Source organism: Triticum aestivum, chromosome 4A, assembly GCF_018294505.1.
Source record: "Triticum aestivum cultivar Chinese Spring chromosome 4A, IWGSC CS RefSeq v2.1, whole genome shotgun sequence".
In the NCBI taxonomy this organism is placed as follows: domain Eukaryota; kingdom Viridiplantae; phylum Streptophyta; class Magnoliopsida; order Poales; family Poaceae; genus Triticum; species Triticum aestivum.
In genome coordinates, this window is record NC_057803.1 from 726,278,403 (window position 1) to 726,291,092 (window position 12,690).

Sequence of the window (12,690 nt, forward strand, 5' to 3'; positions counted from 1 at the left end):
AGCGGCTCTGCTCACAAAGCAGCCTTGAGACAGCAGGATCACTGGCCATCAAACACAGGTTGGTAAAAACACATTTTGTTCAAACTAATTTAGAATAATCATCGGGGGAGATCTGACGAATAACAATGTCTTCCCTCCAGGGTTGATCAATCACATGGAAGTAGTGGAGACTGGAGAGAATATATATGTGATCTCCTTGTAGTTGTACAAATTAAATACAGGACTCATTACTTGAATAAAAGAAATTAAACGGCAGTTGCAACCCTGCAGGAAAAGGACTCGAGACTGGCAACCTGGGCCTGAAGTAGAGCAACAGCAGCAGCAGCTTAGATCTTCAAGTTGGCGATCTTGTACCATTCGGTGTGGAAGGAGCCTCTGGGCCTGAAGTAGGTGTGCGCCCCAAAGTAGTCCCTCTGGGCCTGGACCAGGTTCGCTGGAAGCATGTCCCTCCGGTAGGAGTCGAAGTAGGCCAGACTTGTGGACATGCCGGGGGTGCTGACGCCGTTGTTGATGGCGAGGCAGACGACCCTCCGCCATGCAGCTTGCCTGTCCATGATTTCCTGCGCGAACTCGGGGTCGATGAGGAGATTGGCCAGCTCACCATTACTGTCGTAGGCCTTCTTGATGCGGTCCAGGATGTTGAGTATATTGATTATTTGGAAACATAGGATAGAACAGGAAGCATTCTGGCTTGTCTTGTACTCCAAGTAGATCATGTACTCTTATATATATATGCCCACGAGGCTTAGGCAATAAACATCCACCATATTCCGCCAATTCTCTCTTTGTCCTTTCTAACACACGAAGCTGGCGCGGATGATGCACCCATCCTTCCAGATCCTGGCCAGCTCACCGAGGTTGAGGCCCCATCCATTCTCCGTGCTCTTGGCCTTGATGATGTTCATGCTCTGGGCGTAGCTGCAGATCTTGGAGGCGTAGAGGGACTTCCTCACATCCTCGATCAGCTGTGCCTTGTCGACAGTTTCGCCCCTGCTGGTCCCTGGTTTCTTCGCTTATTAGCTATTCTCAGCTCCTCATAGATCAGTGTTGAAAGCCGTGAAGAACCGCAGCTGCCTCAGCTTCTTCCCGATCAGAACAGGTGTTCAGTCCTGCAGCAAGCACATAGCAGGACAACGGCTTGAGCGTTACGAACTACAGCACCGGCATGCACGTCCCTGACCTGCTGTGATCCACCCAATTTGAGTTAGTTTAAAATGGAAAAGCATGGATCCCCAGGCCCACAAAATGTGAGAAATTTGTTCAAAATGTACTAGGGGCATCAAACAGCCCAATGACTAGACTCAAGCGCAGCTTGCACATGAAGCGTGTTTAAATGTGTGTTTTCGTACATCACTATATGGTAGGATTCAAGAGCGAACTGCACTTCTCCTGAATTATATACAAGTACATTTGGATGGACAGTGACGGCCTACATCGGCCAACGGAATTTTGCAGTGCACATGGGGAGGCAGTGAAAGACGATGCAGCGTGAAGATATCAACCGGTTGGAGGGATCACCATAAAAGGCAACAAAGAGCATCTGCATCCATATACACATCCACCGGGTGATGTCTCACAACGTTTCATTTTTTATATTTGTGTGATAAGACCACCAAAGCCAGTTTGATCTAGGGTTAGGAGGTATTGGAAATAAAACTGCATTTCCTGCATGACTTGCATGTCGCTCCGTAATGAACATAAGTACATGAATAGCTTCTGAAACTGCATACAATGACAACAGATGGTTTCAGTACAGGGAACCATAAAGATGGTGAGGATCGCAGCCTACCAGAACCGAAGCTAGCCTTCAAGAACTCGTGCACAAATTATAATTTGGACATGTAATTCTTCAAAATTTTCGGTTTGGTAAACCGCTATAGATTTTTGCAGGAAAGTTTAGGTACGTGCAACTATCCAGATTCGATACTCGATGGCTCTCCCTAAATTTGATGGAATTGTGCCCGTGCCACTAATGACTGCGGTCAAGTCTTCACCGTTGACGTCTCCTTTGACCAATTTCTTCCTTTATGGGACCCACCTATTTGTCATGCCATTAGCAATAAAGTGGAGACTAATTTGACTCTTCCATTCACTATGGGGGCCAACTAATGGGGGTGGGCCATAGAAAAATTGGGATCCATAGAAAAACTATCATCCAGTCCATCGAGAAATGTGTCTATCGTTGGTCCGCGGCCAACCCCCCCCCCCCCCCCCCCCCCCCCCGCCGTCTTCCCCACCTTCCACTACTGTTTTTGCGGGAAAAAAATCTGATCTATACATCAAACTGCCAAGTTAGTACAACAAACACCAGAAGTAAAACATACATCCAGATCCGAAGACCACCTAGCGACGACTACAAACACTGGAGCGAGCCGAAGGCCCACCGCCATGAATGCCCTCCTCTTCGGAGCCAGTCAAACCCTGTTGCAGTAGACAGAAGTCATCGTGCTAAGGCCCCGCCGGACCTGCGCACCAGAATAACAACTAGCGCCAATGAAGAGAAGCATAGATTGAAAGGATTCAACCTGTAGACACATGATCGTAGATGAAGCTTTCCATCCATTCACAACTGTCATCCATATTTTGTCTACTCAACGATGCAAGCTAGAAGAAGCTTTCCATCCAAATAGAACCTTTCTGTGGCTTTGTTTAAATTTTTCTGGAACCCCTCTTTTTCTCCATGTAGAAGAGTTGTTTCTCCTTTCCAATCAAAATCTCCTTGTGATATACGATCAATAGTCCATAGGCAAGCCCACCTACGACATCTAGGAAGAGTATGACGTCAACAATGTGAATGTCCGATGATGGCGACTTCGACCGAGAAACCGGCTGAGCCTGTTCACATTGTTAGCTCCATATATACGCCAGACCAGGGTTGCCGAATGCTTGGCAGAGTTTGGTAGAACATAGGGTCATATAGTTTGTTAGTTACGTCAACCCCCGGATTGTATGATGGCTCATGGTGGCCGATTGTAATCCTGTTTTGGAGGAATAAAACTCAGTCTTTCTGGCAGGAAAAAAAACAGAAACTGGCTGAGCTGACGGTCACACCCATGCTCTAGTCGGAGATATTGGCCCTTTACGTTATTTGCAGCTCCAGATCCCCAGTTATCTCTAGTTAGTAGTTACTAGACGGGTTTGCCTAAACGATCATACTAAACTTGGCTGCATGGTTGTTTTGACGACTTAGGGGTTTACCTACCCTTGGATTACCTTGCTAATGATGTTATGTCTTTATCAATATGCCGGTTTTAATCATTACTCTATGTGAGTGACTTGCTACCTTCTGCCTTTTTACCAAGTTTCTTTAGACTGGATCAGTGATATGCTGATATTGGGTACAGTATTGGATGATGCTGTATTTCTCATAGCAGAAGTTGAATGCTTATGCATGATACACGACTTTTATACAAACTGGCGACTATGCATGAGGTTATGCAATTCTTCTAGCAAGACATGCATGTTTAAAGATTGTTGGATGAACATAAGAAAACAAAGGCCATGAAGAGCCAGCCTGAAGCTGCTCTTGACGACTGCGTGGAGCATGCTGAAATTGGTAAAGCTACCTGGATGGCTGATGGCACACAGGCCCTGGTTTTTCGCTTCGCTATTTTAAGCTCCTCGTAGATCAGTGCCGAAGGCCCAGCAGAACAGCAGCTGCCAAAGCTTCTTCAGGATCAGAACAGGTGTTCAATTCTACAACAGGCAGATAATAGGACAACGGCGTGAGCGTTACGAACTAAAGCACAGTCACGCACTTCCCAGACCTGTGACCCGTCCAATTTGAGTTAGTTCAAAACTAGTCAGGAATCCGTGCTTCTGCACGGGCTAGCAAGTTTTGAAAAATAATATTATACATGGCAACTTTTTACAAATATTATTTTCTTTAAATTTTGTAGAAATAGAAGTACAGCATATTTTTATATATCTTTGCTACTTATTGTTGTAGCATGTACCATATTATGTATATCAATACTTCCCATTATAAATATCCTCAGAACGTCGAGTTTAAAATTTTGTATTAACCATTGTGCTAGAACAAAAAGTGGTGACACAATGATATGTGTTTAACGGCTCCTAACTCTAGTAAATACTCCCTCTGTCCCAAAATGTAAGACGTTTTTTGACACTACCATAGTATCAAAAAACATCTTATATTTCGGGACGGAGGGAGTACTAAATACATATGAAAATGTTTTGTACTCAATATTATCATACATATAATTAACATTCTAGAAGCCATCCTTTTATTTTTCAGATGGCTGATAAATTTATTCAAGCTTAAGCTTGGCATTTCTAAGAGTTCGGATAAATTATCAGATGCCGACCTATAAGATTTTGGATTTTGGTTTCTACATTCATGGAAATTGACATTTTGGGAACTCAATATAGTCGTTGGCAAAAGTAATGGCGATGTTTTTTCTTTGGCTTCTACTATTGCGAAATTTTAGTTAGTTAAGACTTATTGCATAGATGTGTGATTATTTCTTAAATATCTAATAAAATTAAACTTATATTGCATGCCATCACTTTTGAAATCAACGGAGCTCTGGCACATGCAAAATTTAGCTATTTTTACATTTTTGAAATACATTCTTAGCGACTTTTCTTTGGCTACTACTAAATTACATTTTTATCATCAATCAGGAATTCCCGTGCTGTTGTATTCTTATTCTTAAAATATTTAAATATAAAACATAAAATGCAGACCCCCATTTCTGAAATAAGCCGACCTCTGATGCACTTGTAGAGTTTAGCAAATTTTCATTTTCAAATATATTTGGTTTAGCAGTTTTGATTCTTTCCTATATTATAGGATTTTTCTGACATGTACATAGAATATAGATTTAGAATTTGTTTTCTTCGTGGTTTTTTGAGCTATGTGCATCACATACAAATTTGGGAGTATATACGTATGTGTGATTATAGACATGATTGTTGTAGTACACACGTATATACTTTGTGGTAGTGTGCGTGGTGATTTTTGGAAAAGAAAAATGAGTACAGATGCCTAGATGTACGCATGCATGTGTAGTTCGTTGCCATATTTGTTTTTCTAGGTGGCCTTAGTGTCCACATCTCCTATTCTAGCATGCAGGGTCTCTTGGGCCAATGCAATCTCCCTGTTGACGTATGGACAACTCCCTTTAAAATACGTACAGACTGCTAAGTAGATATAATAGAGTTATAGATCTTATTCAATCCTACACGTAGAATTAAGATCTAATAGTTATTTGTAGATAGTTTTTTAGGATTAACGTGGAAGCTCGAATGATGCCTCCAATTAGTAAATATGAGATATGAGATATAAGATGGAAGAGCGTGGATCCCCATGCCCACCAAATGTAAGAAGTTAGTTCAAAATGTACTACATGCATCAAACAACCTAATGACTAGACTCAAGCGCAGTTTGCACATGAAGAGTGTTTAATTGCGTGTTACTTACATCCCAATATGGTTGGATTTAAGAGTGAACTGCACTTGTCCCTTCATGGAAAATTATAGTGCACATGGGGAGTCAGTGAACGGCGATGGCAGCGTCCGGTGGAAGATGTCAACCGGTTGGAGGGAGCACCACAAAAGGCAATACAGAGTAGCATCCATATACACGTCCACTGGATGATGTCTCACAACGTTTGTTTTTTCATATTTGTGTAATAAGACCACCAAAGCCAGTTCGGTCTAGGGTTAGGAGGTATCGGAAACATGCACTTCTATTTCCAGAGTGTTTAATATCGGAAATAGAATTTTGATACAATATATTCTGGAACATACTCCGGATAGTTTCTTTGGTAAACTCCTATAGATTTTTGCTGGAAAAAATAGGTACGTGCAACTATCCAGATTCGATATTCGAAGGTTGTCGCTAAATTTAATGGAATTGTGGCTGTGCCACTAATGATTGCGGTCAGGTCTTCACCTTGTTGTGGTCTCTTTTGACTAATTTCTTCTTTTTGTGGTGCCCACCTCTTTGTTATGCCATTAGCAACAAAGAGGTGACTAATTTGACTCTTCCATTCACTATGGGGCGCACTAATGGGGTGGGTCATAGAAAAAATGAGATCCCTGGAAAAGCTCTCATCTAGTCCATCGCGGTATGTGTCTATCGTCGGTCATTGGCCACCCCTCCTCTTGCCCACCTTCTACTCATCAATTGTCAATGTAGTACAAAGAACACCAGAAGCGAAACTTACATCCAGATCATAGACCATTTAGCGACGACTACAAACACTGGAGTGAGCCGGTCAAACCTTGTTGCAGTAAATAGTCGGGAAGTCATCGTGCTAACACCGCACCAGAACAAAAACGGTTGTCAATGAAGAGAAGCATAGGTCGAAAGGATCCAACCTATAGACACATGACCGTAGATGAGCCGAGACCAAATCCAGCCAGATCACACGTGATATGTCCGCGACACACCTCCACATGCCCTTCGATAATGCTAGACACATCACCGGGATGGAGACTTGGCGGGGAGAACCTTATAGCATCTTCACGGAGCCACCGCCGCTTCACCTATCTGAACAGGAACCAAACCCTAAACAAACTTAAAAAAAAACCTAAAAATGGAGCCCTCTGGCTGGCAAGGGCCAGGATCCACCATGCCTCCATGGCCTTAAGTCAACAAGAGATGAGGCGGATCGGCGGCCGCAGAGATAGGAAGCGGCGGAAACCCTATTCCTGTTCGCTTGAGTCGCCCACATGAAGGGCAAATCTTAGGCATCATCCACCTTGCCGCTTTTTTTTTTGCGAGAAAACTTCCAATATATTCATTAAACATCAATGTACTACAAAGAACACCAGAAGCAGCAAAAAATACATCCAGTTCAAAATGTTGAGTCCTACAGAACATGTGTTGAGTCCTGCAACAAGCAGATAACGGGACAACGGCTCGAGAGTTACAAACTACAGCACCGGCATGCACTTCCCTGACAAGTGATCCATCCAATTTGAGTTAGTTCAAAATGGAAAAGCATGGATCCCCAGGCCCACAAAATGTGAGAAGTTAGTTCAGAATGTACTACAGGCATCAAACAACCCAATGACTAGACTCTAGCGTAGCTTGCACATGAAGCGTGTTTAATTACTTTTTTACCCACATCACTATATGGTTGGATTGAAGAGCGAACTGCACTTCTCCTCCAATTATATATAAGTGCATTTGGATGGACAGTGACGGCCTACACCGGCTGACGGAAAATTGCAGTGCACATGGGGAGGCAGTGAACGGCGATGGCTGCGTGAATATATCAACCGGTTGGAGGGAGCACCATAAAAGGCAACAAAGGGCATATGCATCCATATGCACGTCCAACAGATGATGTCTCACAATGTTTTGCTTTTGCATATTTGTTTATAAGACCACTAGAGCCGGTTCGATCTAGGGTTAGGAGGTATCGGAAATAAAACTGCATTTCCTGTATGACTTACATGTTGTTGTTTGCTGAACTTTAGTACAAGGAAGGCAACAAAGAGAACTTATGTTTACAGGGAAACATACAGATGGTGAGGAGCGCTACCTACCAAGCTATCCTTCAAGAACTCGCACTCAAATTCTAATTCAGACATGTAACTACACAATTTTGATGCAATATATTCTCGGACATACTCCAGATTTTTGCTTTGGTAAACTCCTATAGAGTTTTCTAGGAAAAACTAGGTATGTGAAACTATCCGGATTCGATATTCAATTTTTTTTATGGAATTGTGGTTGTGGCACTAATGATTGTGGTCAGGTCTTCACCTTGTTGTCGTCTCCTTCGACCAATTTCTTCCTTTGCAGAACCCACCTCTTTGTCATGCCATTAGGTCCTTCCCAGTGCTCCATGGTGTATAGGTGCTAAACATGAAACATAAGCAAAAAAATGATGTGGCAAAGCAATTAAGGAGAAGAGAAAGCACATTGATGATCCCTAGAAGAAACAATGTCAAGTGCACGATCCTAGAAAAAACACTTAAATAAAGGAAGGTCACAAATGCATGAAATAGTTTAGTAGCTAAGAGCGTCTCCAGCCGTGCCCCCAACAGGCCCTCCCGAGGCCATTTTTTAGCGCCGGCGCCAGAAAAATGGCCCGGTTGTGCCCCCAGGAGCCCATTTTTCGCCTGTTTGGTCCGAAACTGGCGCCGGCGGACCCAAGCCAAACCTGGCGCGTTGGGGGGCGCCTGGGGGCGTTGAGGAAACCAATTTTGGCGCGAACAGGAATGGGCCCGCCGAGTCAGCGACATGCCACTTCATCGTCCTCATCGCCTCGGTCCCCACGGGAATCAATGCCAAGGCTGCCGCATTGGTCAGCCTCCATTGATGCCTCACGGGCGGCGTAGCGACGCGCGTCCCGCCCGCTACCACGCATCTCCCGGCATGCAGGTTCTCACCGCCCCCCCTTCGGCTATAAAGCCCGGCCTCCCCGGCGGTGAACGCCACAGTCGCTACAACTCACCTTCTGTCTCGCCTCGTCTCACCACAGAAGCACCTCCCCCCCTCTTCCGCCGCCGACGAGCAATGGTTGAGCGGTACCCTGGCGACTCTGCGGCGGCGAACAGCTTCGGTCGATGCCATCTCCACGAGGACGAGGCATGCCTCCTCTACGAGGCCGACTATCCGGCGCCCCTAGACATGCGGGTGCCGGTCTCGAGGAAGCTGAGCGCCGACGGCGTCTTGGTGCCCCCAGTGCCCACCAGGGCCGAACGGCGGTCCGAGATGGCTCGCATCCGTTCGTCGCTATTAGAGGCGCAGCGGAACGAGGTTAGGTACGCCGCCGACAGCCACACACCATGGAAGATGTACTTCGAGCGCCGCCGCGAAGACCAAATCGCCTCCGCCAACGACATCATCCCCTGCGGCCGCCTCAACACCGAAGGCCGGCGCGAATGGTGGGGCATGCCCGGCTGCACCCTCGAGGCCGTCCTCGACCACATCGAGACCGGCAACACGCCGCGGCTCGAGTACCCGGCGTGCCCGTCCTTCTCTCGCCGCCGTGGCAACTCCTAGACGCCGCGGTGAATGGAGGTGGCGACCTCCTCATCGCCAGGCTCTGGCTCGCTGTCCTCTGGATCGCCGGCGCACTGCCCCGTCAAGCCGGAGCCACAGGAGACGCTGCTTGGGCGCAGCACCCGCAGCGGTGGCCTCGTCATCAACAAGGGCGGCCGCCCCTCCCTGCGTTCCCTCTGCCTAGTCCTACCGAGGACCGAGCCGGGGTTGCTCCTTGTTAAGAAGGAGCACGCAGAGATGGTCGCCGCCGACGAGACCACCCTCAAGTGGGCGAAGGCGGACTACGTCCGCGAGCAGGTGGCGCGCTAGCGCCGGGCCTATGAGGAGATCAAGGCCCAGCGTCGCGGACGTGAGGAGGGCATCGTCGTCGTCCTCGACAGCGACGAGGAGGACGCGCCTGGGCCGTCCAACCCCCCACGTGTCGGTGACCCTGGTCAGGGATGCACCAGGGACGACGGCTACGACGGGACGCAGGGCGGCGACTACACCCAGTTCTACAGGCTCCTCGGCATGTAGAAGGCGGGCGGCGGCCACGGCGTAGTACGGCTAGGCGTAGTTTGTTTGTTTTCTGTTTTTTGTACAAATTTGAATGAAAAATCTCCGAGTTTATGCCAAATCCGAATCAAAACACCAAGTTTGCGCCGAGTTGGGGGCGACCTGGGGCCGACGACTGGGAACGCAATCACCCCCAGGCCGAAAGAAAGCACCGGTTCGGCCCCAGACGACGCTTTTTCGGTGTTCTGGGGGGCCGAACGGCTGGAGATGCTCTAAATCATTAAATGAAGGGAGCTTAGGTAGGACAAGTTAAATACCTACTCCATCCGTCCTTAAAAGAGTGTACTTCCAACTTTGTTGGAAATTTAAACTTTTTTATGTTTGACTGTATTTATACAATAATACACCAACATTTATGTCTTCAAAATAGTAGCATTAGATTCATGATAAAATATATTTTGATCGTACACCTATTTGGTTTCACAAACATTGATATCTTTTTGCACAAACTTGGTCAAACTTTGAGACAGTTTGATCCTTCAACGAAGTTGGAAGTGCAATCTTTCAAGGACGGAGAGAGAATGCATTGAAGACTTTAGTTGCTAAACTCTTTAATGCGCTTAGCACCTGATCTAAAATCCCTTGCTGCTGCATGATTTTTTATTTTATTTTTGCGGGGAGCTGTATGAAAAATTTATGAGAATGAGAGATAAAAACATACAAAAATGAGTTTGAACTTTGGAACGGGTGATGTTCATTGTATGAACACACTCACAACACCCACATTTATGACTGATGTTCATTGTATACACTTTGAGCATTGATTTTCACGATTTTCGTTCGATGGTTAGAATTTTTTAAGGCATTCAATGGTTAGAATCAGTAGTCGCAAGACTGCAGAGAGACGAGAAGAAGGGAGAGATTGGGCGCAGCGACGGCCCAGCCCAGCCAACTCATAAAAAGATGTCCGGCCCGTACACGGTCCGGCCCACTTGGCAGGCTGATGATGCCGATTGGTATACATACCGTTCTCTCTCTCCAAAAAGAGATTGGTATACATAAAAGAACGGGAGCCGGAGGCGGCCGCCGTATCATCGCTGTCAGCTCGCCTTCAGGTATGCCCACACGCTCTGTATCTCACCTTCATCCTTTTTCATTCTTCTCCCCGTCCCTGCCAGTAGCTCAGGCGTGGGGTCCCTCACCTCCCGCAAGAACTTTATGTATGAACTTGTATTAATTTGGTCTATTCGGTGTTGTGTAATGAAGATGAGCCGACAATGAATGTATGATGACCGATGCTCTCCCGAGTTCATTAATGGCGTGCATACTTTTCTGCTTGCCGCTGAGGCAAACAAGCGGGCGGATGGTTTTATGCCTTGTCCATATGCTGGCTGTAAGAATGGTCACAATTACTCTACGTCAAGAACCATGCACGTCCACCTATTTGAGTCTGGTTTCATGCCCCACTAAAATGTTTGGACCAAGCAAGAAGAAATAGGGGTTATGATGGAAGACAATGAAGAAGAAGAGGACGACGATGGATATCATGGCCACGGGTTCCCTGAATACGATGATACAACAATGGGGGAAGAAGCTGAGCCGGCAATGCGGGAAGAAGCTGAAGAAGAGGCATTAGATGAGCCCGCTGATGATCTACGTTGGGCCATTGCCGATGCAAATAGAAACTGCACAAGTGATTTTGAGAAGAAGAAGTTGCAGCGCATGTTAGAGGATCACAAGAAATTGTTGTACCCGAATTGCGAAGCTGACAAAAAAAAGTTGGGCACCACACTGGAATTGCTGCAATGGAAGGCAGAGAATGGTGTATCTAACAAGGGATTTGGAAAGTTGCTGGTAATGATAAAGAATATGCTTCCAAAGGACAATGAATTGCCCGAGAGTACGTATAAAGCAAAGAAGGTTGTCTGCCCTCTAGGGTTAGAGGTGCAAAAGATACATGCATGCCCTAATGACTGCATCCTCTACCGCGGTGAGTACGAGGATTTGAACGCTTGCCCGATATGCGGTGCATTGCGTTATAAGATCAGTCGCGATGACCCTGGTGATGTCGAGGGCGAGCGCCCCAGGAAGAAGATTCCTGCCAAGGTGATGTGGTATGCTCCTATAATACCACGGTTGAAACGTTTGTTCCAAAACAAAGAGCATGCGAAGGCGATGCGGTGGCACGGAGAAGACCGTAAGAAAGACGGAAAAATGAGAGTACCCACTGACGGTTCGCAGTGGAGAAAAATTGAGAGAAAGAGTACTGAGAGGAGTTTGTAGGTGATCCAAGGAACGTATGGTTTGATCTAAGCGCAGATGGCATTAATTTTTTTGGGGAGCAGAGCAGCAACCATAGCACCTGGCCTGTGACTCTATGTTTGTATAACCTTCCTCCTTGGTTGTGCATGAAGCGGAAGTTCATTATGATGCCAGTGCTCATCCAAGGCCCTAAGCAACCCGGCAACGATATTGATGTGTACCTAATGCCATTACTTGAAGAACTATTACAGCTGTGGAATGAAACATGTGTACGTGCGTGGGATGAGCACGAACATGAAGAATTTGACCTAAAGGCGTTGTTGTTCGTGACCATCAACGATTGGTCTGCTCTCAGTAACCTTTCAGGACAGACAAACAAGGGATACCGCGGATGCACACACTGTTTGGATGATACCGACAGTATATATTTGGATAGTTATAGGAAGAATGTGTACCTGGGACATCGTCAATTTCTTCCGAGCAGGCATCCCGTAAGAAAGAAAGGCAAGCATTTCAAAGGTGAGGCGGATCACCGGACGAAGCCTCGCCACCGTACTGGTGCTGATGTACATGATATGGTCAAGGATTTGAAGGTAATCTTTAGAAAGGGTCCAGGCGGACAACCTGTTCCGAAGGACGCGGACGGACGCGCACCCATGTGGAAGAAGAAATCTATATTTTGGGACCTGCCATATTGGAAAGACCTAAAGGTCCGCTCCGCAATCGACGTGATGCACGTGATGAAGAATCTTTGCGTGACCCTGCTTGGCTTTTTGGGCGTGTATGGGAAGACAAAAGATACACTAGAGGCACGAGAGGACCAGCAATGTATGCACGAAAAAGATGCCATACATCAGGGTCAGGCCAGCTACGCTCTTACCAAAGAAGAGAAGGAAATCTTTTTTGAATGCCTGCTCAGTATGAAGGTACCGTCTGGCTTCTCA

General features: G+C 46.3%; 1 protein-coding gene across 1 annotated transcript; it reads right to left on the reverse strand.

Annotated features, from left to right (window-relative positions):
- Positions 1-326: 326 nt before the first annotated feature.
- LOC123084427 (6-phosphogluconate dehydrogenase, decarboxylating 1-like) lies at positions 327-1,279 on the reverse strand. Its single transcript, XM_044506037.1, has 2 exons — positions 806-1,279; positions 327-637 (listed from the first exon to the last, which is right to left on the reverse strand). The coding sequence occupies exons 1-2, from the start codon at positions 903-905 to the stop codon at positions 327-329; spliced, it is 411 nt and encodes a 136-aa protein (XP_044361972.1). The 5' UTR covers positions 906-1,279.
- Between the last annotated feature and the right edge of the window lie 11,411 nt (positions 1,280-12,690).